At 40.2% G+C, this 27,456-nt stretch overlaps 1 protein-coding gene across 7 annotated transcripts in view; it reads left to right on the forward strand.

Annotated features, from left to right (window-relative positions):
• Window positions 1-27,456, forward strand: part of LOC122092010 (probable inactive histone-lysine N-methyltransferase SUVR2) — a 29,672-nt gene that overhangs the window by 1,301 nt on the left and 915 nt on the right. For 4 of the 7 annotated variants that reach the window (XM_042662286.1, XM_042662287.1, XM_042662288.1 and 1 more), the window contains 7 exons: window positions 508-734; window positions 826-1,540; window positions 3,011-4,260; window positions 4,361-4,626; window positions 23,793-23,859; window positions 23,974-24,024; window positions 26,711-26,807. In XM_042662286.1, the coding sequence (XP_042518220.1) occupies window positions 552-734; window positions 826-1,540; window positions 3,011-4,260; window positions 4,361-4,626; window positions 23,793-23,859; window positions 23,974-24,024; window positions 26,711-26,807 (2,629 nt within the window). In that variant the 5' untranslated portion in view covers window positions 508-551. Of the gene's footprint in view, window positions 1-507; window positions 735-825; window positions 1,541-3,010; window positions 4,261-4,360; window positions 4,627-6,866; window positions 7,098-21,200; window positions 21,533-23,792; window positions 23,860-23,973; window positions 24,025-26,710; window positions 26,808-27,456 lie in introns of those variants that run through there. The other 3 variants (XM_042662290.1, XM_042662291.1, XM_042662292.1) reach the window with 3 other exon arrangements.

The following is a 27,456-nucleotide window of genomic DNA, read 5'->3' on the forward strand; positions in this document are numbered from 1 at the left end:
AAAAAAAAAAAAAAAAAAAAAAAAAACGAAACACATTATAAATGCACTAAAGACTTTATTCCTTTTTTTCGTTCCCATAGAACGAAAAAAACTCGAGAAATTTTTTTCTGGAATGTTACCAAACGCAGCCTTAGTCCAGTTGTTTTCTCCCATTTTAGGTATTGTTGCTTGCAGGTTGACAACGTTATTATCATTTTTCTTTGTTTTTAAATATAACTAGTCTCTCGCCCTTGTAGGCCACAAGTTTCTTTGCATTCTTATATAACTGTTATTGTATAGATTTTGTGCATCATGTAGTGATTTTACTTCCTTAATTCTATCAATTTTGTTATAAATTTTTTTCCCAATGGCCAAGTTTCTTCTTTTATTTCCAATTTGCCTACCCTATGGCTTCTTTCTTGGTTACAATATGTGATACTGTGCTACTTGAGACATTCATCAAGAGGTATCTTAACTTCTTACGGGTTTTTAAACGACTTAGAAACATTTTGGCATTTCTTGTTCCAGGCGGAAGAACATAGGAGGTGTTACTTTTCATAGTTTGATCAGAAATGGCTCCTAATCCAAGGGTTGCTAAGGCTTTTGCTGCAATGAAGGCCATTGGAATTCCTGAGGAAACTGTTAAACCTGTCCTAAAAAATCTCTTGAGATTGTATGATAAGAATTGGGAGCTCATTGAAGAAGAAAATTATAGGGCTCTTGCAGATGCTATATTTGAGTATGAGGAATCTAAGGTGCATATATTCTGTATCACTTTAAAATGCTAGTGTATTTGAATTTGCCTTTTGCTTGACATCTCATTGTTTTGTTGGTCTCTCCTATCAGGAAGCAGAGGAAAGGCAAAGAAAGGAAGCCATTGCAAATGAGTCTGAACCTCCGTTGAAAAGACTGCGCAGGCATCATGTTGGTCAGGCATCAACCTCAGGGTGTAACTCGAGTCCCATTTTGGGTGAAGGTTCACCTAAACCAAAAATGGAGTTGGGTGATGGATCTGAAACTTGTTACAGACAGGACAGAACAGAAACCATGCAGTTTGGAGACAAGAGAGTAGAGTCTGAGCCTGTTTCACCTATGACACATCTGAAGAACACGGCTAAAGAATCTGCTTCAACCCAAACGTGTCCTGGACAGGAAGGAGAAGAGCCATTAGAAATTTGTGGAGGAGAAGAAAGATCTGAATCTCACTGTGCTTCATCTCAGGCATTTGAAAGACAAAAGGGGAAAGAACCTGTTCCACCTGAAACTGCTCCTGTAGATAAAAGATCACCTTCAGTTTTTAGAGACAAAGGGAAGGAGCCTGTTTCACCTCAAATTGCTCTTAGAGACAAAAGATCACCTTCAAAGAGAGCATCTCACACAATCTCTCTTAAAGAGCCAAAGATTGAACCTGGTATTGTTCTTCTGCCCAGAGAAAATGTTCCTAATAAGAGAAATAGTGCTTTTATTGAGCCTAAAATTGAGGATTTCACAGATGATTTGCCTCAGTTTGAGGTTCCAATCGCGATGATCCATCCACTTCCAGGACCCCCAAGAAATGAAGGTATATTTATATGTATTCTCTTCTGGTCATTGATTGCCTTACCTGAGGCTGCTAGATTGCAACTGCTTTATCCAATGCATGAGGTCCAGTTATAGCAAATTAGCCATTGGGATTTTTGGTTTCTCTATTATTTGGTTTGGCTGATTTGGAATTCTGCTAAATTTGATACACTCGAAAATTGAGTCGCATTTAAAATAATAATGATTTATTTAATTTTGCTGCCTTGATCAAAGTTGCACAATACCAAGGCATTGCTAATTACTTGTGGGAACTCTTAAATGTGACTAATGGGAAGCCTTTGTGTGAGACAGGAAATTTAAGGAAATTCACTTAAATATTATTGTCGTAGTACTGGAAAAAAGTTTATTTAACAACATATATGTTTGCTTCTGCAAGGAATATTGTATCAAGAAAAAACATCTTAGCGGTCTGAGCCCACTCAAGATAATTCCTCCCATTAAGTTTCACTATGGTGATCATCATCACTGGATTGTAACTTCTGGAGTTTATTGTAATCTGACCTTGATTTTCAACCTGACTACCATCCATTGTTGTAGATTCAGCCTCCATTCCTCTACTTCATGGCTTCAATCACAGAGTATTACATATCTGTTCGTAATCTTCGGAAGAAAATCGCAGGCATGGTAAAAAGGGTGATCTCAGGCTTCAACTGGTGCTGCGATCAAGAGCCAGTTCAAACCTGCTCTGATGCCGTGGTGAAAGATTAGGTCAAATTAGACCCACACACCATCTATTTATACGTTCATATATAGAAGTCCTAATACGGGAGAAAAGATGAACATGCCCCTACTATACATATAGAATGGTAACAGTAAGGCTTAATCATGACTAAATTTTCAATTAATTATTCTTACTATTATTGCAGAAGAGAGGATAAAGGCGCAGGATCATTAGTGTTTTTTTTTGTATTTAAAAGTATTAAACTGTTTTAATGATGGTATGGTAAGATTATAAATATATTTGATATTGTATAAAGAGCAAGCCCACCTCAAGCAAATAAGAAGTACATGGCACTGAGATAGTGCAACCTGAGCAACCACTTCAGTTAGTTCGAACAAATGTTAGCCCTGGACCTCTTTGTCCTGTCTTGCTTTCATATGATAAATGTGCAAGACAAAAGTTGTAATTTTATTTTGCTGCTCCTTAATCTGTGAGACCATTTGTCCATTGAAATGTGGTATGAAGAAAAAGTGCTTGTGCTTAGAAAAAGACCATGTTGGGTTTTAAAATTGTGAATATGGAGATGACTTTCATTTGTCTTTGGAAATGTGATGGAAGGGGTTCATTCATCATTAGTTTCAATTTTTTTTTCTTCTGATGGGGGGAGGTAGTATCAGAATATCCTTCATTAGCAGGCTATGATTAATTGACTGTTCAAGACCCCCGTAAACTTCTCTCCCATTTGATGTGCATGGTCTTCTGATAAATTTTCTTATTCCAATCTTTCAGGTCCTTTGAGTATGAAGGGTTCTTTAAGCAGAAATGGCTCTACCGCAGAAGTCAATGGTCAGCGGCCTCAGGCTTCTCAGTCTGTGGATGCAGGAGATGAAGGTGATCACGTTTTAGCTAAAGCATGCGAGACGGGAAAGCAGCATGAACTTGTAATTAACTCTGAGGAATCTTCTGCTAGGTTTGAGATTGCCTCATCACCCCTGGGAGAGGTTAAAATTTCTTTAAGCTGTGATTCTGCCCTTGGGAAATCAGGCTTCCATGTCCCAACTCTGGATGAAGTTCTTAAAATGGTGGAGGACAGATGTCTAAAATCGTACCGGATCATTGAGCCCAATTTTTCTGTGATGACTCTAATGAAAGAATTGTGCCAGTGCTTTTTGGAACTGGGCAATGACTCTGTGGATGATAAAGCAGAAGATGGAAGAAATGCAACATCAAGTCCTGATTCATTGGGAAACTCAAGTTTGATAAAAGACGGTGTGGAGGAGAATCTTCAGAGCAATTTTAAGGTGCCAGTGGGTTCTTCGAATGGGACAGGTAATCTGAAGGTTCTTCTACCACAAGTTTCAAGGCTTGTAGCCATGAATGGCCTGGATAGCCTCGATCCCATTACACGACTCAACAGGAAAGCTGTTGAGAACTCCAACACTGAAAGGGATAATAAGAAAAAGGAGCCAAAGGGTCAAGACACAGGAAATTCAACTTTGGTGGTTGTCCAACAGCGCCGGATTGGTGATGCATGGCCTCCCCATGATGTAAATGACATATCTAAAGCGGAAGAAAGGGTCAGGATTTCATTGGTAAATGAATTTGGTGGAGAGCAGTATCCACCCTTATTTTACTACATTCCACAAAATATTGTTTATCAAAGTGCGTATGTGAAATTTTCACTTGCAAGGATTGGAGACGAAGATTGTTGTTCAAGTTGTTTTGGTGATTGTTTATTGTCTTCCATACCTTGTGCATGTGCACGTGAAACCGGGGGTGAGTTTGCTTACACATTGGAAGGGAGAGTAAAGGAAGGGTTTCTGGATGAATGCATTTCTATGAGCCGTGACCCTGACGGACACCCACGGCGTGTTTATTGCAAAGATTGCCCTCTAGAGAGATCAAAGAATGATGAATTGGCTAACCCATGTAAGGGCCACCTAGTGAGAAAGTTTATTAAGGAGTGCTGGAGTAAATGTGGCTGCAACAAGCAATGTGGAAATCGAGTAGTGCAGCGAGGCATATCATGCAACTTGCAGGTCAGAAATTGTTTCTTTGTTACCCTTTGTTAGTTGAGGTTCATAATCACATACAAATGCACACACAGTTTGCAGTTATTCAATATATTTTGTGTTTCAGGTGTTTATGACACCTGAAGGGAAAGGCTGGGGTCTCCGGACACTTGAAGATCTTCCTAAAGGTACCTTTGTGTGTGAGTATGTGGGCGAAGTTGTAACGAACACTGAGCTATACGAGCGCAACATGCGAAGCTCAAGAAAGGAAAAACATACATACCCTGTGCTGCTTGACGCAGATTGGGGCTCTGAAGGAGTATTAAACGATGAAGAAGCTCTCTGCTTAGATGCTACATTTTATGGAAATGTTGCCAGATTTGTTAATCATAGGTAATTGTCTAACAAAGACCACCTTATTCTTGTTTTTATATGCACTGCCTGCTTTGTAGGTTTATGTCAAACAAAGGGAGAGAGGGTTGGGCATGCTGCCTTTTTGTAAGCTAGTGGCATGCACCAATCCCAGGGCTGGACACAGGAGGGCTAGGAGGTCTTTTCCAAAGGGGGAGGAAAGAGGGTGGCACATGCTGGGCACCCTAGCGGCTTGCCCAACCTTTTCCCTGAAATAAATAATGTTCTCTAAGCATAAATTTATCTTTGGTCTTTTTAGTGAGTTTTCATTGAAAGATTTTATGTTATCCTGGCTTCCTCTTGATTTATTGGTTATTTGGTGCTTTTGTCAAGAATATTACGTTTATCTTTCTATAATGGAGACAAAGACTTTGTGTATGGGGCCTTCTTCGTGCTCTTTTTTGCTTGCTTTCGCCAGCATTTTTGTTTAACCTTACTCCTTCTCGATTAACGTTTTATGTAATTCATCCAAAAGAGAAAAAATGTAGCACCTATCTTTCACATTGCATATGAATATGATAACTTTTATGTATGTCACCATTAAAATGTTTTGAAGGGGTTTTGGTAGAGAAATAAACGTGCAACGACTGATGAGAGATGGTTCTGATTGACTCTTGACAGTTGATATTGGGTCTGTCTGCTGGTACAAAGTTGTATTTATGACCATTTGTTCTATGAGTCCATTATGGTCATTATTATTTCCTTCTGTTTTCAATAGGGAGGTCCTGGTTTTATGGTTAGGCAAAATGGTCCTTTGCATGGCCCCCCACATAGGAAGGCCTTCTAATATGGTGCTTATTTTTTCCACTTTAAAGGATGATGTGGCAATTGGATTGGATAGGGCATGATCTGTATTGGGCCTGGGTGTCATATTTTGGGGCCTAATTCAGTTGTATGCCCTCCCATACAAGGTTTGAGATTTCGGTTTTGACCAATATCTCGGGTTTTGGCCAAAACCCTACAGGTTTCGGATGATGGATTCGACAGGTCATTTTGGTGGTCAAATTAAAATATTTTAGCCTGAAACTTCAAGAAATCCTAATTAAGCATCTATAAACAATTAAACATAATGGAATTTTTATCTTACTAAAAAACACATCCAAAATGTTAGTTTATTGTCGCACCCTAGGTTGGTAGTGTACAACATACCTTGCTGTATACTTTCTCTAATATAGCCTATGCTACACATAAATTAGTACTGCAACACATGGAATTCAATGAAAACAATTAAAATATGCATTACAAATGAAGAAAATCCATTTCATATCACAAAATGTCAGTGTTAAAAGTACAAGTGTACAATCAACGTGAAACACGAATGACCCCTACAAAATTGTTCCTCCAACTCAATATCTGTACCACATAGAGTTCTGGAAAGGCTCGAAAGTTGAGGAATATTGCCGCCGCCGACGAAACCATTCCTCCGACTTCCACAAAAGATGTCCATGCCATGCTATGTTTGAAAAAACACTTAAAAGTCCATCACATAGCTTGATAGTTCTCATCATTAACATGTTCTATATACCCAACCTAGGATATAGACCATTGGGTTGGGAAGATGATGCAAATGTGAATCCACTGCAGCTGCTTGGTGGACCAGGTTGATATGGTTGTTGCTGGCCTAGATGTAAGAAGATGCTATCCACAAAAGATGAAATACCCTCTGACTAATCATCACAAGCAGTGGTAATGAAGATTATAAAGAGATATAACCACCATACTCGACATTGGATGTCTCTATGGGACATGAGGGTGCATGCCACTTGTTATACACATAATGCATTTGGCGCATGTGACGCATGTGGCACATGTGATGTTATTGTTGTCAACACAATGTAGTCAACAAAGCAGCAATATAGTGTACGGGCAATGTACAATCACCTGATGACATGGCAGGGCTTAGAGGCACATCAGAGGTTGCATGTGTGCAGTGGGTGTGATGCAGATACGGCTGCCCTTACCTGGTTGGACCAGCATGACTAGCTTTGGAAGCCAAGAGCCAAGAAGAACCGGTCCAGCCAAGGGTTTTGGTCCAACAAGGGTTGAAAATAAAATTAATAGTTACTTAGTATTTTATTTCATGCCTTTTATTTTCCAGATTTGAATGTAGGATTTAGGGTTTATTTCCTTGCATTGGTTTCCTTTTATGGTTGTTTCCTAGGTAGGCTAGTTTCCATTTCAGTTAAGTTTCTAATTTCATGTTCCTATTTTCCTATATATAGGTTGTAACTGATGGAAGACTTAGAGTGATTTTGATTATTGAATGAAGATGTCGAATTTGTGCACTAGTGAGTGTGTGATTCCCTTCCTTCCCCCTCTCTTCTCTGATTTCCCCTTTCTTCCCTAAAGTTTCTCCTTCAATTTGGCATCAGAGCCGAAGGATCCCATTCCTTCCCCTCCATCCCTCTTCTTCCCTTCCCAATTCTCTGTTTTGGTTCTACCGTGACTTAGAAAGAAAAAAAAAAAAAAAAGAGTTCTCTGTTTCCCAAACTGAGAAGCCGAACCAATACCTCAACCCTTTCTGTCAAGTCCCAGTCCCAAACCCCTGTCGGTTCCCTATCGTTGTGGTTCCAGATTAAAAAAAAAATCCCAAAAATGTTGCTGAAACTCCAACCCTAATCCCTCCCTTTTCTTCGATTCCCAACCAGCGGACTCCTACCACCTCCTCTTTCTCTTTCCGCCAGTAGCAAGTGAAAAAAAAAAATATCGAAGAGAAGCAGCTGCGATAGCAACCAGAAGAAGAAGAACGAATAGAAGAAGAAGACTAGACTAGAGGGCGGAATAGAACCAGAGAAGAAAAAAGAAAAAAATAAGTAGAGCAGCAGAGAGAGAAACAAAAAACAAGAAGAGGAAGAACAAGAAGAGAAGAAAGAGCAAAAGAAGAAGACGAAGAAGAAGAAGAAAAAAGAAGTGTACCTGCGTCGAAGTACCATTGACTCACCATCGTTGGTCATCGTTCACCTCCACTTTCACGTCCGGCTCATCGAACTACTGGCATCACAGTTCCTGGCGTCGATTTCCTTCGACAGAGTAGAAAAATCCTTGCTGGTCTCTTGTCTCCAAAAGGAGAAGTCTCTCCTTCGTCGGTAAACCCCACCCCACCCCACGATTTTCCCATTTTGTGCCCTTTTTTCTTTAATCATATATTTCCTGAAATACCCCTCCCTTCCTCCATTATTCTTTTCTGTGCTATTGTTTACTTGCATACAAATATACCCTTGCCATACGTAACATATTGTGTGATTTTTAGATATTATGTTACTGCCATCCACTTAGGGATTTCATCTTAATTACCATTCTGCCATTCCTCTTTTAAGTTCCATCAATGTATTATATTGCCATTACTCTTTGAGTGTTATTTTGTTAATCATCACCATGGTAGCCGATAGTGAAGTTTTTCAACAGCTGAACTCCTATAAGGGAGAAACTGATGCGAAATTTGAAGCTCTTACTACCATGTCACTTCCTTTAAGGCAATGATGGAATCCATGCAAGCTTCTATTGATCGTTTGGAGGCAGCAGATAGAGGAAAGAGTCCCATTCAATCTGGGGATTCTTCCAACACCACTCCACAGGACCTATCACTACCACTACCACCACCACCACCGCCACCACATTATACACCACCAGCACCTCCACCCCCATATGGAACTGGTCAATATGATGATGGAGCAGAACGGGCAACAAAATTGGATATCCTTGATTTTTATGGAGATAACAACCCAGAATTATATCTTGATTGGATTCATAGCTTAGAGACATTCTTCAGATGGTACGGGTTGACTGAGGCCCGAAAGATCCTATTTGTAGAGGCCAAATTGAAAGGCACAGCTCGAGTCTGGTGGGTCAAACAACAATATCAGAACCGAACCCAAGATTTGGTCTAGTCACTACTTAGGCTGAAATGCATGAAGTCATGAACAGGAAATTCTTGCCTTCTGATTACAAGCAACGCATGCATCTCAAGTTTGCACAGTTGAAACAGGAGAATTTGAATGTTGAAGAATATATTGTGAGGTTTTATTATTTGGCCACTCGTTCTGATTTTGAGTGGGATGAAGAAGTATTAGTGGCACAATTTCTCAATGGTTTGCACCTTCAACTTAGTGCTGCCCTTGCATCTAGTCGACTGCTTATCATGGAAGACGTCGTGTAAGTAGCGTGTCAGGTTGAGGAAAGTCTGAAACGCCCCTACAATCGGAGAAATTTTGCAGATACTTTTCCTCGAGGTACTCGTTCCATTTTGCAATAGCCTCATACCCAAGAAATGTCATCTAATAAACCACAGGCTAGTGCTACATGTATGGCCTCATCATGACCTAGTCGGCTGTATTCTCTACCTTGACATGTTTCTGAAATGTTATCTTCACGGCCTACTCGTCTATACTCACCCCCTCGGCGTGGTTCAGATAAACCTTTTGATGCAACAAAGTTTACAGTTTGGTGCTACTCATGCAATGGATTTGGATATATCGGTGCTCAATGTTCCAGCCGTTTGGTTGCTTTTATTGATAAGGATTCTCCTATACCATATATTCTCGAAGAGCAACTTGGTTCTGACACAGTTGATTTAAGAGAAGAGTGTGCGCCAGGTGAAGTCAATGACACTCTTAGTGATGAAGACCAACATCCTTTTTATGTCATTTATCATGTGTTGACCACTCAGAAAGCCACTGATAATGAAGATTGGCACCATAGTAGTATTTTTCAGACTTCTGTGAAGTGCAATGACCAGTTGTTAACCTTGGTCATTGATGGAGGTAGTTGCACTAATGTTGTCTCTGAAGACGTTATTCATAAGTTGGGATTGAAGACAGAGTGATGCGGATCGAAGGACTGAAATCGGATCGCTTAGGATCCACAAGAATAAAAAATAACTCAATTTGTTGGTGGAGGGGCATTCTTGTAAATTCTGGTACAGTTTGGGAGCCTTTTAGAGCGAAATAATTGATAGAGGACTTAACAGGAATTAACATTAGGATAAAGGGGTGGTTCTGAAGTTAATTTCAGACTAAGGAAAATTTTAAGACAAAACTTCAGAAAGAAGGGTCTTTGGTGAAAATAACAAAAAAATTTGACCTCATGTGAAACTTTTGCAATTGATTTGTTTGTAAATAAGAAGATTGTGCATCTTCAACCTTAGGACACGATGGAGCACGAAGACAGCGGCAAGAGGAGAATCAGGCGGTTGTGGAAGGTCCTTCCACGTTCATCGTTTCAGTCCAAAAATTATAGTCAAAGCTTGGAGATCTTTCGGTCGCGTGATTCCGACAGGAAAACATCCCAAACAGCAAGCAACGAAGGTCCAAGCACCTGCAACTCAGATCTGGCGGTGATCTGCCAAACCAGATCTGAACCTGAGTTCGATCTCTCAAATCAGAACTATTCTTGGAAGTAATACTCTTGGGTTTTGATCACCTATAGGTAGGGAGCTCTCGACCAAGGTCTTAGTCCAAACAACTCAAGGGTGAGGGAGCTCGATCCCCTTGTTTGGGGCTGCAACTACCGCCAGAAACAGGGCAGCAGCTAGGTGTAACAAACAGAAATAAAGACAAGAAGGAAGAAGATGGGGTCGAAGAGGAAAAGGGAGGGAATAACAGAAAAGAGAATTTCAGAGAGGGAGAACAAGAGATTCGCAGCTCCCCTATCTTTGTTTCTATTCCCCACTTTATTCTTTTTGTCATTCCATTTATTCCCCTTGTCTATCTTTTATTCTCTCATGTCCAATATCACTTAACTGTGTTACCTAGCATGTCCTCAATATTTAATTAAATCCCACTTGTGTCCTTTCTTACTTGACCGACCCTTTTATCAATTGGGAATTCCAGATTATTTACAAAAGTGTCATTCCTTAAAACTTCCATTTATTTACAGAACTGCCATTCTCTTTGATATTTGGGTTATAAAATTATGCCATTGATTAATTAAGTGGGCCCAAGCGATCCGATTTCAGTCCTCTCAAGCCTAGCATTAGTATTCTGTTGATTCTCAACTAACGCAAGATATAATTTGTGCAACTCAGCATTGGTGATATGACCTGTCATGGTTAGATAATTGCAGGAAATTTCCTCTAATACCACTTGATGTGGATCCGGATTCCAAGGACTGAAATCGGATCGCTTAGGGCCCACAAGAATAAAAAATAACTCAATTTATTGGTGGAGGGGCATTCTTGTAAATTTTGGTACAATTTAGAAGCCTTTTAGAGTGAAATAATTGACAGAGGACTTAACATGAATTAAAATTAGGATAAAGGGGTGGTTCTGAAATTAATTTCAGACTAAGGAAAATTTTAAAACAGAACTTCAGAAAGAAGGGTCTTTGGTGAAAATAACAAAACCCTAATCAGAATAATAGAGGAAGAAAAGAAGAATATCAGAGAAGGGGACGAAGAAAACCACCTAGGGCAGCCATCGTTTCCAACCAAAACATAATTTTTTCAATTCATTATTCTTCTTGCTGATTCTATTCCCAACCCCTGTTTTGGCGACAGATTACAGCTCAAAGGAATTGACAGTATCTCCCTGGATACAAGTGTTTTCACTTCTCAACTTTGGGGCTAGAATCACGTTCCTAAGGCGACCTAACCACAGAGTTCTCGTGACAAGATTCAGTCTCTGTGGTGAGCTTCACGACCAAGTTTAGAACTGGTTCGCCTGTTACCGCCTGGCCTGAGTTGCAGAGACAACACCGCTCCTCTTGGTTCTTGCTTGAAGTGTTTTTTAGTCGGATTCAGGAGACCTTAAGGTTGGCCATCTTCGTTTGGAATTTTTGGCCAATTCGAGACTTGTCGAAGGAGTTCCATTGATTTGAAGTTTTTTTTTCTTCCGCTGGTTTCTGGTTTTGTCGTGAGGTTGAAGAATACAACATAAGGTAGGTTTTATTCCTTATTTCTGTTAAATCCCAGAATTACCCAATATTTGTTTTTATTCCCCACTTTCTCTATTCTTTTTGTCATTCCATTTATACCCCTTTGTCTATCTTTTATTCTCTCATGTCCAATATCACTTAACTGTATTACCTAGCATGTCCTCAATATTTAATTAAATCCCACTTGTGTCCTTTCTTACTTGACCGACCCTTTTATCAATTGGGAATTCCAGATTATTTACAAAAGTGCCATTCCTTAAAACTTCCATTTATATACAAAATTGGCATTCTCTTTGATATTTGGGTTAATGCGATATATCAGTATTGAGATTCGACTTGAGTTGGCTAACACTGATTTCAGGTTTGTTGATGTGGTAGCGGCTTATGCCAAGACAGTTTGTGGAATTCGAGGGTGTAAGAATCCACATTTTTGTTCCCTTGTTGCAAGTTAAGTAATTTATGGAACATTACCTTTTCATAATTAAGAGGAACAAATTTTTCAGTCAGGATATGCTTCATGACCTTTGTTACAATTCCAGATTCTTGTAACCAAATCAGTAAACCAGGAAAAGATAAGAAGAAAAGAAAGAAAAAGAGAAGAGAAAGAAAGGAGAAATCACAAATAGTCCCAAAAGTTGAGAGCAACCTACGATTTGTCCAAGATGGATTGATCGCAAGCTCTCTGTAATATATATCAAAAATATAATAGACAATTACAAGAATAGCCCCCAAACACAGATACTTAACCCTAAAGACCAAAAGAGGGGCCGATAGGACAAGATTGCCCCTATCGGCCTAGAGAACCCAACGCTAATCCCTTATCGGGATTTAGCGACAATCTTAACACTCCCCCTCAAGCTGGAGCATACACATCACCCATGCTCAGCTTGGTACAACCATTGTGAAAACTAGGAGCAAACAAGGACTTAGTGAACATGTCAGCTAACTGATCTGTTGAAGAAACAAACGGAGTTTTAATCAGCTTCTTTAGAACAACATCACGAACAAAGTGGCAGTCTACTTCAGTTTGTTTGGTCCTCTTATGAAAGACTGGATTACTAGCGATGTAAACTGTAGCTTGGTTGTCACAATACATCTTCATTGGCTTGGTCACAGGAAATCCCAACTCCAAGAGTAATGACCGCAGCCACAGCAACTTAGCAGTGGTATGAGCTATAGCTCTGTACTCTGCTTTTGCACTAGACCGGGCAATAGTAGTATACTTCTTGCTACGCCACGTAATAAGATTACCTCTAACAAATGTACAGTATCCAGTAGTAGATCTCCAATCACTAGCAGAGCCAACCCAATTAGCATCAGAATACCCCACTAGTTCTATATGCCGATTAGGACGATAAATCAACCCTTTTCCAGGGGGCACCTTTTAGATAGCGAAGAACACGAACAACAGCATCCCAATGTGCTTTCTGAGGAGACTGCATGAACTGACTAAGAATTCCAACAGCATGGGAAATGTCAGGATGAGTCACAGTGAGGTAAATCAACTTGCCAATCAAGCTCCTGTATTAATGCACATCTTGAAGGGGTTCACCATCATCCACACCAAACTTTTGGTGAGGGTCCATAGGAATATCAACGGGTCTGGATGCAAGCATCCCAGTATCAAATAGAAGATCCACCACATACTTCCTTTGAGACAGGCTGATCCCTTTCTTGTAGCGGATTACCTCAATTCCAAGGAAATAATGAAGTTGGGCTAGATCCTTTGTCTGAAAATGTTGCTGGAGATGATCTTTTACTTCAGAAATTCCTGCCTCATCATTACCAGTCAGAATAATATCAACATATACTACCCAAACAACCAGCTTATCACCTCAGCGACGAACAAACACATAATGATTAGAATAACACTGAGAAAAACCACAAGTAACTATGGTAGCGCTGAACTTGTCAAACCATGCCCAAGGAGACTGTTTAAGCCCATAGATAGCCTTGTGTAAGCGACACACACGACTTGTACTCTCCCCCTGAGTAACATACCCAGGAGGTTGCTCCATATATACCTCTTCCTGGAGATCACCATACAAAAAAGCATTCTTGATGTCCAATTGAAATAAAGGTCAATCAAAGTTGATAGCAAGAGAAATAAGAAGAATAGAATTCAGGCGAGCGACTGGGGAGAAGGTCTCAAAGTAATTAACACCATATGTTTGAGTATACCCATAGCAACCAGACGGGCCTTCAACTGCTCAACAGAGCCATCAGAATGATACTTAACAATGTACACCCAACGACACTTCACCAGATCCTTACCAGGAGGTAAATCTACTAGACTCCAGGTACCACGACTCAAGAGAACATCTATTTCTACATCCATCGTAGCCTTCCATCCAAGGATATGGAGGGCCTTATTATGGATACGGGGAGTAGGGTTGGTGGAAAGAGATTAGGCAAAACCATGGATTGGAGAAGGAAGATGACATAAAGATACAAAGTTATCAATAAGGCACACAACCATAGATTTTTTAGTGCAAGAACGTGTACCTTTCCTGTGCGCAATTAGTAAGTCATCAGGCGGAGGAGGAAGAGGAACTTCACTAGAGGATGGTGGCAGTGGAAGGAGTGAAGCATTAGGATTAATTACCTCGTCACTTGGCTGTCCATTCTTCTTCATACGCTGATAAACCTATAGAGGAGGGGAGTCACTGGCACTAGGAGCATTAAGGAAGGGAATAAGGGAGGGTATGGGAGGAGGTGATGGAGAAGACCACTCTATGCTAGAGGACACTTGAGGAGGGTAGAAGGATGTACCTTCAAAGAAGGTCACATCGGCACTAACAAAGTTCCTGTGTGGTAGGGTCATAACACTTATACCCTTTCTGAGTACGAGAATAACCCAAAAAGATACATTTAGTAGATCTGGGAGACAACTTATCAAGTTGCCCATGCAAGTCATGGACAAAACACACCCAAAAACTCGAGGAGGAATAGGAAAACTCGGTAGATTTGGGAACATAACAGAGAAGGGAGATTTGTTGGACAAAACCGAAGATGGCATGTGGTTAATCAAATGACATGCGGTTAAAACACCATCACACTAGAAATGCTTAGGAACATGCATATGCAACATAGTGGCTCCGGGAACCTCAAGGAGGTGCCGATTATTGCGCTCTGCTACTCCATTTTGCTGTGGAGTATAGGCGCAACTGGTCTGGTGGATCATCTCATGAGTATCACAAAAATCAGAGATATCGGTTTGAGCGTATTCTAAAGAATTATCAGAACGAAAAATTTTAATAGGAATGTCAAACTGAGTCTTTATTTCATTATGGAATTTTTGGAATGCATGTAAAAATTCAGATCTGTCCTTTAACATGTAAAGCCATGTATGACGAGAATAATCATCCACAAATGTCACAAAATACCGAAATCCAAATCTCTTACTGACTTTTCAAGGACCCTATACATCAGAATGGACTAAAGAAAATAAAGACGAACTACGAGACACAAAGCGAGATGGGAATGACACACGGTGATGTTTCCCTAACTCACAAGCCTCACACTCTAACTTAAGAGCAGACTTAAAACTAGAAAATAAAAACTGTAACCTAAAAAGCGACAAATGGCCTAAACAACAATGCCATTGGAAGGGAGTAACGTCCCCAACAGCCGTAGCAATAGCAGAAGAGGTTGGACAGCTGTTGTTGAGGTAATATAATCCATTCTTTTCACGCCCTCCACCAATCGTCTTCCTCGTGTGAAGATCCTGAAAAACATAGTAAGAAGGAAATAATGTTACTGAGCAATTTAACGAACCTGGTTAATTGACTCACAGAGAGAAGACTTAATAGAAATTGAGGAATATGTATGGCAGAGGATAAGTTTATGGATGGGGGAACCATGACCTAGAATCGGTGTTGAAGCACCATTAGCAAGGATCACAGAATTAGAACTGGAACTAGTAGAAAAGTCCTTAAAAAGTGATGACTTACCGGTCATATGGGCAGAAGCACCTGAATCAATGATCCAGGGGGTAGATGTAGTAGTAAGAAGGGCTGAGGTACTTGTGTGGGCTAGGGTAGCAGCGGATATAGACGCACCATTGGATGTATTAGACGATGCCTCAAGGGTGTGCAAGCGCTGGAGCAATTGATTGATGTCATTGCGCAGACTGGTAGAGGAATCTCCTGAAGAATGTGTAGGCTTAGTAGCAATTGAAGACATTGTGTCAGTACCATCATCCGACACTGCATGATTGGCTAACTGGGTTGCCCATTCTGGCTTGCCATGCTTTGCCCAGCAAGTCTCAACAATATGGTTGAGCTTCCCACAATACGTGCACTGCCTAGCAGCACGATCAGAGGGCTGTCCACTAGAACCTCGACCAGTGGACCCACGTCCTCCCCCACGATTGTGACCACGTCCACGGTTAGCAACAAAAGCAGAGTTGTCTTTGGAAGACAAATCAGATTTGGGTGAGGAGGTGATTCTCTGCAATCGGAAGTAGGCATCATTCAGAGTAGGAACTGTGTCACCTGCAAGTAAGTGATCCTTTACTACCTTTAGATCATTATTCAGACCAGCCAAGAACTTGGAGACAAAAAACTCATTACGCTGAGCCTTCAGCTTATCAATATCAGTGGTCAAGGGCTGAAAAACAGTGAGTTCTTCCATCATTCCCCTCAATGTACTGTATTACTCCAAAAGAGATTTGTCAGACTGACAAAATTGAAATAGCTTCTCGTAAATATCATAAATTCTTGTTATGTTCTTTTCCTGAGTATGTTTCTTGCAAATCATCCCATACTCCCTTTGCAGTGGAATGGAGCATGACATTGACAGCCACATCTGGTTCCATATTGTTCCATAACCAGATTAAAATGAGGGCATTCTCCTTTAGCCTGTCATCATAACTAGTGGCTGAAGATAAAGGAGGATCAAAAGTGGTATACCTTAGCCATCAGGTACACCTTCACCGATTGAGCCCAAAGTAGGTAGTTGGAGCTTCCCTTGAGCTTGACAGAAGTAATCTGGACATTAATGTTGTCCGAGCTAGAAGAGGCAGTAGTAGGGGTAGTAGTAGGGGTAGTCTCTTTGATCTCAGCCATGAAAACCAAAGAATATGACGAGCAAGTAGTCGCAGAGACAACAAAATATGATGCACACACCAATCAGATCTGAAGACCAGCAGCCAAGTAGCAATCGAATACCACAGAATCACAAAAAAAATATTTAGGCAATAGGGGCAGCTGTTGGGGACGAGTCGACCTTGATGGGAACACCAAAAACAACTTCAAAAAATAGTAGAGAGGTAGATAGGGCAGCAGGCAGCAGCGACTTCAAAGATCAGCAGTGTAGAAGTGCAACTATAGGGCAGCAGTGACAAAAAACCCAAACATATGGGCAGCGGCCATAAAGTATCACAGAGGGGGCTTCAGTGACTTCAAAAAACAAAATTAATTCATGTAGTAGTGGTAGAAAGGCCTGATTTCCTTTACATCATCATAACTAGGCCAAACAATCACAGTAGATGCAGCAAAGGGTGGCTGCGCACCAGAGAGGATAGCGCAAGGTGGAAATCAGCAGAGAATGTTGACCTAAAAAATCGATTTGATTACAGAAGCTCTGATACCATGTTACAATCCCAGATTCCCGTAACCAAACTAGTAAACAAGAAAAAGAGAAGAAGAAAAGAAAGAGAAAGAGAAGAGAAAGAAAGGATAAATCACAAGTAGTCCCAAAAGTTGAGAGCAACCTGCGATCTGTCCAGGATGGATTGATCGCAGGCTCTCTCTATAATATATATAAAAAATATAATAGACAATTACAAGAATAGCCCCCAAACACAGTTAACCCTAAAGACCAAAAGAGGGGCCGATAGGACAAGATTGCCCCTATCAGCCCAGAGAACCCAACGCTAATCCCTTATCGGGATTAGCGACAATCTCAACAATCTCCCAATTGGTAACGGGTCCAAGTCTTCTGACAAACCTTGTATGCAGTACATCATCCCACCATGAACATGCATACCCAATAAACTTGGTGAGAATGAGTTCACACTTCTTCACGCCTGGAAGAGACTTATATGCAAAAATTCTTTCCACTTTAGTAAGCCAGTCGAGGAATTCTTCAGGTCCCTTTTCACCACTGAACTCTGGAATCTCAACTTTGATGCCATAATCTCTGTCAGAAAATTGCTGGGTAGCATCTTGGGGGACAACTGGATTAAGTTGCTACCTCTGAGGTGTATCTTTGATCTTAAAGTGTTGATCTGAGGAGGTAGTGTAGAGGATCCTTCTTCAGCTCGCTTGTCGGACCTCTTCATGAAGGCAGAGCCATCTCTTCCATAAACTTGTTAAACTTAGCTTCATTCTTCTCAAGCCTAGCATCAGTATTCTGTTGATTCTCAGCTAACTCACGATCTAATTTGTGCAACTCAACATTGGTGATGTGACCTGCCATGGTTAGATAATTGCAGGAAATTTCTTCTGATACCACTTGATGTGGATACGGATTTCAAGGACTTAAATCGGATCGCTTAGGGCCCGCAAGAATAAAAAATAACTCAATTTATTGGTGGAGGGGCATTCTTGTAAATTCTAGTACAATTTAGGAGCCTTTTAGAGTGAAATAATTGACAGAGGACTTAACAGGAATTAAAATTAGGATAAAGGGGTGGTTCTGAAATTAATTTCAGACTAAGGAAAATTTTAAAACAAAACTTCAGAAAGAAGGGTCTTTGGTGAAAATAAATTCATTCAATTTCAGTCAATTCTTCAAAATCTGTTCGTTACTAGAGTATTACATGGCTTATAAAAGAAAACTCAAGCATCAAAATGGTAACTAATTTAAAATGGAAGAGAATCTAAAATTAGAAGCTAAATAATACCAAAAGAAATCGTTTCTAAAACCAACTTTCCCTAGACCCATCGCCCAACTGCATCATAGAGCCACATCCAAATAGCTTGGGTGAGCACTAATCTCAAAATCACAGATAAGTGTTTGGTCACATATTCTTTTTTATTGGATTTAAGGATACAGTCCAATGTGACGTCTTCCCTCTGAAGGTGCGCCATATCCTTCTTGGTCGACCTTGGTTGTTTGACAAGAAAGGAAAGCATTGTGGCTATGCCAATACCTATGCTTTCAAGCATGCCAACAAGACTATGAAGTTTCATCATGCCAAAGATCTCCCTGAAATTAAGCTCAAGAAGATGGTGAGATTGTTCCTCATTTAGCGTATTCCTTCAGACGGTCTCCTTGGTCCTTTTCCTAACTCGATGGAGTCAAGTTCTTTTCAGAGGAGGAGAGTTGATGCAAATACAACTGCCTTTACTTGGTTGGACCAACATGACCACCTTTGGAAGCCAAGAGGCAAGAAGAACCGGTCCAGCCTAGGGTTTTGGTCCAATAAGGGTTGGGATAAAATTAGTAGTTACTTAGTATTTTATTTCATGCCTTTTATTTTTCAGATTTGAATGTAGGAGTTAGGATACATATCCTTGCATTGGTTTCCTTTTATGGTTGTTTTCTAGTTAGGCTAGTTTCCATTTCAGTTAAGTTTCTAATTTCATGTTCCTATTTTCCTATATATAGGCTGTAACCGATGGAAGACTTAGAGTGATTTTGATTATTGAATGAAGATGTTGAGTTTGTGCACTAGTGAGACTGTGATTCCCCTCATTCCCCCTCTCTACTTTGATTTCCCCTTTCTTCCCTAAGGTTTCTCCTTCAGGATGTGTTGGTACTTGGTACTATTTGTTTGGAATTTCCATGCAAGTTGCAGCATTTTTGGCCAATTTATGCTCAAGACATTTCAATCTTTTAAGATGTCAGTTTCAATAGTTGACTCCTTTTGGAAAGTTGTACGATGTTTCATATTCTTTCTAACACATCTGGAATCACCTCAATCCGACTTTGAGTGAGAAATTTATGGCCAGTGCAAGTTTCAAGGGTATTATAGTCATTTTGCAGGTTTCGTCCGTATCCCCATAGGTCGAAACAATGTCCTGTGACTTTTAAAAGTCACATGTTTCGACTATGTTTCGACATGTTTTGACCAAATTAACCGAAACATGGGAAATTTCGACCAAACCAATTGGTTTGACCCTTTGGGTTGAACTAGGTCCTATATAAGTTAGTTTGAAAAGAAACCGAAGCCTTCTTTAGCAGAATTTGACCATTTTTCTTAGTTTTTTACTCTAGGAGTGGGAAACTTGGGGAAATAGTGGAGATTTTCATTTTTTTTCCTAACAAAGTTGAATCCAAGGGTGGTTCTTGCTTTATCTATATAAGAAAGACAGTTTGGACCAAAAAGATAAGTCCCAACTTCCCCAAAAATTGTTTTTTTTTTTTTAATAGAATATACTTGTAAATAGAGTAGAATTATGTAAGTTTTTTATATGTTACTTAGGAGGACCCAATCTACGCATTCACAGTGGCCAATTTTTTTTTTCTTCTGTTTTTGAAAATGAATTTACCTACAACATATTTCAGTCAACAACTCAGCGTAATGATTACCGAACCTTTGGTTCACCAAGTATGACTGTGTGTGTATTTTTTTTTTTTCGTTTTATTATTTTTTTCTTAATGAAACTAATGATGTGAATGTGTTAGAAATATCTAAAATAGGATGTACACAAAAAATAAGGAAAATTCCCTGGTTTCATCGAAAATTTTCATGTTTCGACTGAAATTTCGGTCTCCCCAAGGGTTGAAACCCGATACCTTGAACCTTGCTGGAGGGTTGTAGAGTAGTTCTATGAATCGTTAACCAAGTCAACTTGTTTCGGCGTAATCCGAGTTCCTTCGTGAAAGATGTGATCAGTTTCGTTCGGTTTCTCAAACATGTTAAATGTGCTCGATGAACTGCCTAAGGGGGAGTTTGTGTGTATTTCAAAGCGATGTGGACCCCGCCTGATATGTTGGTAGCAGTAACAAATTTTTTTATTGATGATGTGGCAAGGTGGTGCTTAAGTGGCAAGTGTGATGGTTGATGGGTTTATGAGATGTAACATGCATGTCATGTGAGGTTGCATAAGTGATGATGTGGCATGGCCTCAAGGGGGCAGCATGCGTGCATGGGTGTTGCGTAGCAAAGCTTCAAATGGCTAAATTTGGAGCCTTAAAATGGCTAAGGCTTTACGAGCCTGCCAAGTGTTCTCCACTAAGAGGCTTTGATAGCTTCAAACATTAAATGCTCTTTGTAAGCAATAATGATTACAAGAGTTTGTTTTTGTATTATCAATAGTTGGCTGCCCCTATCAAATTCAACCAAAATATGGAGGGGCCTCATGCTAATTCGGTTTCTTGAAGCTTGAAGTCAAAGATTCCAATAGCCCGTTTCTTATATTGGCTGGGTGAGTGAAATTTAATGCACCACATCACATGCAATCATCTCTTATGCATAACGTTAAATATGCATTTATAACATCACTGTGATTCCCTATGAAGGAATCTGAGCCGTTTTCTTTTATTAAAATCCAACTATCCAATTTTTAGATTCCAAATGTGGCCGCCTATGGCCACCTATGAGGAATCGAAAGGTGTCATTTACCTTTTTATATGTCAGGTTGCTTATCTCAAGTAATTCCCATCTGACAAACAAAACAATCTGGTTGATCCTTGATTTCCGCCATTGGGAAGAGCTGAAGGTGCGGATTTCATATGCTTTTGGGATTCTCATCCGAGGGCTCAAGTTCACTCGATTTTTATGTGATTCGCAGGTTCACAGATTTGAACTTCAAGATTCCTTTTGAAGTCCTTTGAGTGGCCAATCATTGGAGAGTCATAGCTCTCTCATTTCAAATCCAATTCAGCTCGTTCAAAGTGCTGTTTCTTTAGCTAAGCAAGCTCTACATCCCTGCAAGAAAAACAGGATGTTGTGTGAGAAAAATGCATGGAAATTAAAAAGGAAAGTATCCCTATGCATTGAATGAGTTCCATCTACTTCAAGTGGGGTTTTATGTGTTTCATTGATGAAGATCTAGCTTGGTAGCTATGTGCTAATGCTTATTCATTTAAGAAAGCTAAGAAAAAAGAAAAAGTGAAGGAAGAAGTGAAGAGAAAGAGGAAGAGAAGGGAGACGAGGTGAGCTCCTGTGCACGTTATGTGACGAAAACCCTACAAGGAAGAGTTTCATTTATTGAATGCTATAACTCCACCCTCATATACCATTATGGGAGTTAATGAAGACTCCATTGAAAGCTGGAAGATGGTAGTTGAGCTTTCGTTGAAAACAAAAGGAGTTTATTGTATGTGAGAGAAGAAGAAGAAGACAGAGGGGACCACCACACTCACAATTGATGATTCAAGTTTCCCCGGCAAAAAGGGGGCCAGTTGAAGATTCCAATGTACATCTTGAGACCACTGAAAAGCTCTCCAACTTTTGATTGCCAAGGGAAGGTTATCTCTACCCTTCAAGTCCTATATTTTATGACCTAGGTTGTCAATGTTGTATAACCTAAGGCTTGCGGGAGGGACTTGTATTCACATTGCTTATCATACACATTGTAAGGGGTGAAACCCTAGTATGAATGCACTCTTAGGTTGAAGTAGGTGTCATAGCATTTGGACTATATTGTAGTCACAAGCTACTTGAGTATTGAGCAAAATACGAAACCTAGGTAGGGTATTGCTCCATGTATGTAGGCAGTTGGCCGAACCACGTATATCTATTGTTGTGGGTATGTGCTTTCATTTTTAGAATGTTCTGCATATGTGTATGAATGTATGATGGGTGTGCTCCTCTGGTAGACCTGGTCACATGGTGGTTGCGAGGTGGAGGTGCATACGACTGTGTGTATGTGTATGTGCCATATACGAGATAGTGCCGTCAGTGCCAGTGTTAGCATCAGTGTGGTCATTTCAGTACCAATAGTATTGTAAATTTGTAATCAACTATTGCAAGAGTGGCAGTGCAAGAACAGTCAAAATACTAGTATTGGAAATCCAAAGGGGAGAGCCAGGATTTGGGTTATGAGATTTTTGGGAGAATTTGTAGAAATTGTTCACCCCCTCTCAGTGTCAACCTGGTAACTACACCACTATCCTGTGTGTCCACTACTTCCCTTCAAACAAAGGCCTCCAAGTGTGCCAAACAAAGAAGAAACATCTATCTCCTTGTTAATCTTGTCACTCTCCACATTGTTTGAACATGCGTCGTGGTCCACTAGATAACCTGGCAAATATACATTCATAAGCTTGCCCTAGCCTGCCCTATAATGTCTAGTATATTCTGATAGTAGGGTCCCTCAGTAGCATGTGCTGGGATATTGTGGTAAAGAACTACTTTGACACGGCATTGCCCACTTCACCCTTCCATTAGGACAACACGTGCTTTTAACTCTCTTTTGTACTACTCTGAGCCCTATAAACTGCAAGATATTGCTCAAAGATGTCAATGACTTCCTCATCTACTGGGGTTGGGGCTCCCCTCACACTCTGCGATCTCTAGTAGGGAAACTTTGTATGCTTCTATTTCTGTATCTGTTTTTGTTGTTTTTTCCTCTCCCAATCTTTATTATCTTGTGTTGAAGAACTATCAGGATCTGCCTATGGTGCAACTGCTTTAATGGAACTAGCTTCTCTCCCCATCTTTCTTTACGTGCTCTTGCGCATGTGTAACTCAACTATCTGCCCTCTTGCCTCTACCTCTATCTCTGTCTAAGTCTATATATAAGCAAGAATGTAGTCAACATCACTATCGGAATCAATCTTTGTCTCCCTCACTCATATCTTACTACTGAAATGGAACTGATATGAGAGGAACAATATGGGGGATAGAAGGTGATTTTACAATGAAGGCAGAGGGATCTTTTTTGTTGTTAAAAATAACTATATTAGGTAAACCATATCTCCTTCTATGTGGATTATATTCCAAGAAGACACCTAATTTGTTTTATGATTTGCTGTCAGCATAGAGATGGCTTGTCACTTTTCTGATACCACATGGATAGCAATAATTGGCTTTTCTCTATTTAGTCAATGTTTGCCAGGTCTTTCACCTGCCTATTGGAAGTGTTTCAGGGTCCTTGGCATTCCTGGCAGTGCCTATTACCAACTGATACAAATTCTGTTTATTTTTCTTTTCTTGACAAAGTTAATTATAATATGACATTATTCTTCTGAAGCTCTAATCATCTTGAGCCTCTAATCCACATATTGGTTGGTGCTATTAATATCCTATTGTTTTGGTGGGACTGTTTCTTTTCTCATTTTTGAATAGATGGTTAGGAGAGAAATAATTGCTCTTATTCATTTTCTCTTTGATCTTTTGTGATTCTCATTTCTAGTCATTTTCCTTTTGATTTCTGCAGATGTTTAGATGCCAACATGGTCGAGATTCCAGTGGAAGTGGAGACACCGGATCATCATTATTATCATGTATGCTGCCAGAGTATCTTTGCGCATTGATTTCTATATGCTTTGTTTTCAGTGGTATTTGAATTTTCTGAGGAACTAGGGCATAGTAAGGTTTGACTGTGGTCTTTTATGCAGCTTGCCTTCTTCACAACAAGAAACATAGATGCTTTGGAAGAGCTTACCTGGGTAAGTGGGATAAGTGGTTTATGCTCCATTAAGGTCGTCTGCAATCACTTTTGTTTCCATGATATTTACTTCGATCAACTGGGACTGGGCAGGTCTCCCATCACCCAGTCACACCTGGCAATTGCCTGAACTGCCAAATGAAAAGTTATGATCCATTTATCATTTATGAAAAGAGTATTGGAAGGGAAATTGCATTCCATTTGAGGTGTACCAGAGGTATTATTGGATGGATAAATAAGCTGAATGGTTACAAAATCAACTCCTTAAAATCAAAGAACTTGCTTTTTACGTTCCTCTATTTATTCCTCAACCTTCTCAGCTTGTTTCATTTCTTTTATCTCAACCATCTCATTCTCTTTGTCTTGATCATCACTATTGGTCTATGTACTCATCACCAAGAGGTCCGACACAGTGGTGTATTGCTCCTGTCCTTCCCCATCGCACTCTTTACTTTCTTCATTCAGCATACATACTGTCCTTTCTGTAGGTTGACCGTGACATGATAGCATTTACTGTTGCCACTAGTCATACAGATTCTAAATTGTGGCTCTTCCATCACCTCTATTAATCACTTCCTGTCATTTGAAGGTAGTGCAAGCTCCATACCATTCCCATTTTCTACTAGATTTCTGGTGGCCTCGTCAGAGTTCAGACCACTTTCTGTAAGGGCCCGCATGTTTAGAGGGGTTTTTCTGGGGTGCGAACATTGTCTGATTTTCAAAGAAAAAAAAAAAGTGTCGTTTGGTTGCATGGAGTGGGAGATTAAGCAGATAGTCTCGGTAAGTCAGGGTTTGCTGTCGGTGCCCTGCTTCTGCGCCCCAGCTCTCTCAAAGTCCCACTGACTTGGTGGGACTTTTGCAGGGAAGTTGAGAGCAAGGGTCATTTTCTCTTTGTTTTCTTCATCTTCTTCATCTCATGGACGAAGGTGTCTGAAACACAACCACTGGAGGGCATGTTTCATTGTTTCTGGATTTAATGATGAAAGCACTGGAGGCCCTGCATCTCTGCCCCAGATCATTGTTTCTGGACAGAGGCAACTGAATCAATATTTGCATTGTCTTTGATAATGATTATTTTCATTCTCATAAAACAAAGAACTCAGAAATGGGAGGGGAAGAAAGGGATCTCTATCTCTCTGTCTGCTAGAAGAATCGGACTCATTGGCGAAGGTTTTTTCATTTTTTGGGTGTCCAACCTGAAGTCCCTTTGAATTGATTTTGGAAAAAAGAGGAAGGATTTTGCTCTCCTTGAAGACGTCTTCCTCAGCTTCAGAGGTGAAGACCATTGGAGAAACCAATGAAAACAGACTCCTTCCTCAATTCAAGTTTCTTGCTGAGAAACCCATCAAAGTGGTGAAATCATGATTCTAATTTGCAGGAACTTGAGAAGAATTTGCTGAAATCAGATTCCAGCTTGAGCTCCCCTCTCTCTGCTAAGAATCTGCAGGAACTTGAGAAGAAAATCACCGCTCATTGAGCTGGGATGCTTACGGGATGATGGGAAGAGGAACTGCCTCTGTTGGAGAAACTTCTACTTGAATTGCCTCCGAGAAGAATCTGTAGGAAATCTGTTACTTCTCCTTGAGGTGTCAATTCCAAGCCCGCACCGGCAGGCCGGAAACCCGAAACCAGCCCAGCACGATTAACATTTGGTCGTTCCTGGTCCAAGGGTTTACCCAAAGTGCGCCCCACCCTCACCGTCTGATTTATAGCCTGACATATTTAAAGCCTGTTTAGAGCCTACTTACTGCTCATTTAGAGCCTGTTTACTCATATTGACATGTTTAAAGCATGTTTAGAGATGAATGCCTCTTCAGCCTGTTTAGTCCGATAATTGTTAGCCCGACTAACAATTGGTAGCTGACTGACCGTCTATAAATGGGACCATGCCTAGCCTATGAGGACTGATTACTTTAACAGGCTCGTCACGGTTTGAGGTCCTAAAGTGGGGTAGACCAATTTGGCCCGACCGTAACCGGCCCGGCCTAGCTGATTTGACTCCTCTAGCTTTGTCCCGTCTCTCCTCTTTGGTTTTTTTTCTTACACAACTGACAAAACATTCAGGATGGGCAAGTCCAACTACCCTTCAATTTTACTTCTCTGTTCTTCACCCCACCATGTGGTATCTAGTTTGACAACTATCCCACCACACCCTCCCCCCTAAACAAACGGGCCCTAAAAAATTTTTTTAGCTCTTCTTTCTGTTTTCTGATCAACTGTCTTACAACTCCCGTTGCTGAAAAGGGTCTCTAATGGTTTATCTGTCCAACTTTGTTTCTTCTGTGATACCTCTCGATGATTCTCCTTGTCTGAGATAGGGCTGCAAAATTCCTCACCTGCAGATCAGCTACCTTACTGGTGTCTACCATGTTATAATGCATCTCATCTGCTCACCCTTGTTGGTATTTCCACATGACAGTCCATGGAGTGTTAATGTTTGGTTATAAGAGTGAACTCCTTGTGTTTGATCTTTCTATTTGGGTGTCTTTCCGAATGTCACCACACAGAAGGTGATTCTGCTACATTATATTTTTTTCTAAATGAGGTTGTGTTCTTGTCAAGATGCACCTAACATCGGTTTTATCTTATAACTCATATAAGATATTCATTGTGGAATATCGGCTTTTACTCTACTTTTAGTAATTATGTCGATATTTATGATGTCAGACATATGCTATGAATTGCAGGACTATGGGATAGACTTTGATGATCATAAACACCCTGTGAAGGCATTTCGGTGTCGCTGTAAAAGCAAGTTATGTCGAGACATGAAGCATTCAGCCAGTAAGTATCCTCTCTTCTATCATGATGTGGTGGACACAATCCTAAGAACAAGGTTTAAAAACCCGGAATAAGAGAATCAGCTGGAATCCTAGAAATTGGGAATAAAGAAGAAGAAGAAAAGATATCCATAGATCTATCTTTTTTTTGAGTTCTAATTTTAAGACTTATTATTATTATTATTATTATTTTCTATATTACAGACTTAAAGGAGAAAAAAAATAAAATAAAATAAAGATCTAAGTGCATTCATGGATGATTCAAAAGAGGGTTGCAGGCATTGAGCATAATTGGAGCCGGGGTCCGCCGATTCTGATTCTGCTTATTTCGATACAATTTTTGAATCTAGGCCTTAGAAGCGTGCTGCTAGTTCCCCATACAGACTTTGTGCTGGAGAGGGATGCATGCCAATGCAATGGGTATGGAATTATGAGGGGAGAAAAGATCTGATGGTTTTGCAGTTTTCTTGTTAGGTTAATTCTGTAATATACAGAATCTGCAGTGATCAACCACTCTTTGATTCTACAGTTAAAGAATGACCCCATTTGTCTCGAGGATATGATTGAAAATTTACTGTTTAACTTTGTCAAAAATCGAAAGTCTGTTGGAGTCAATGTTTTTATAGAGGCTAAAGCAGTTGCTGGAAAAGTTA

The sequence above is a fragment of the Macadamia integrifolia genome, chromosome 10 (assembly GCF_013358625.1).
Source record: "Macadamia integrifolia cultivar HAES 741 chromosome 10, SCU_Mint_v3, whole genome shotgun sequence".
Classification (NCBI taxonomy): Eukaryota; Viridiplantae; Streptophyta; class Magnoliopsida; order Proteales; family Proteaceae; genus Macadamia; species Macadamia integrifolia.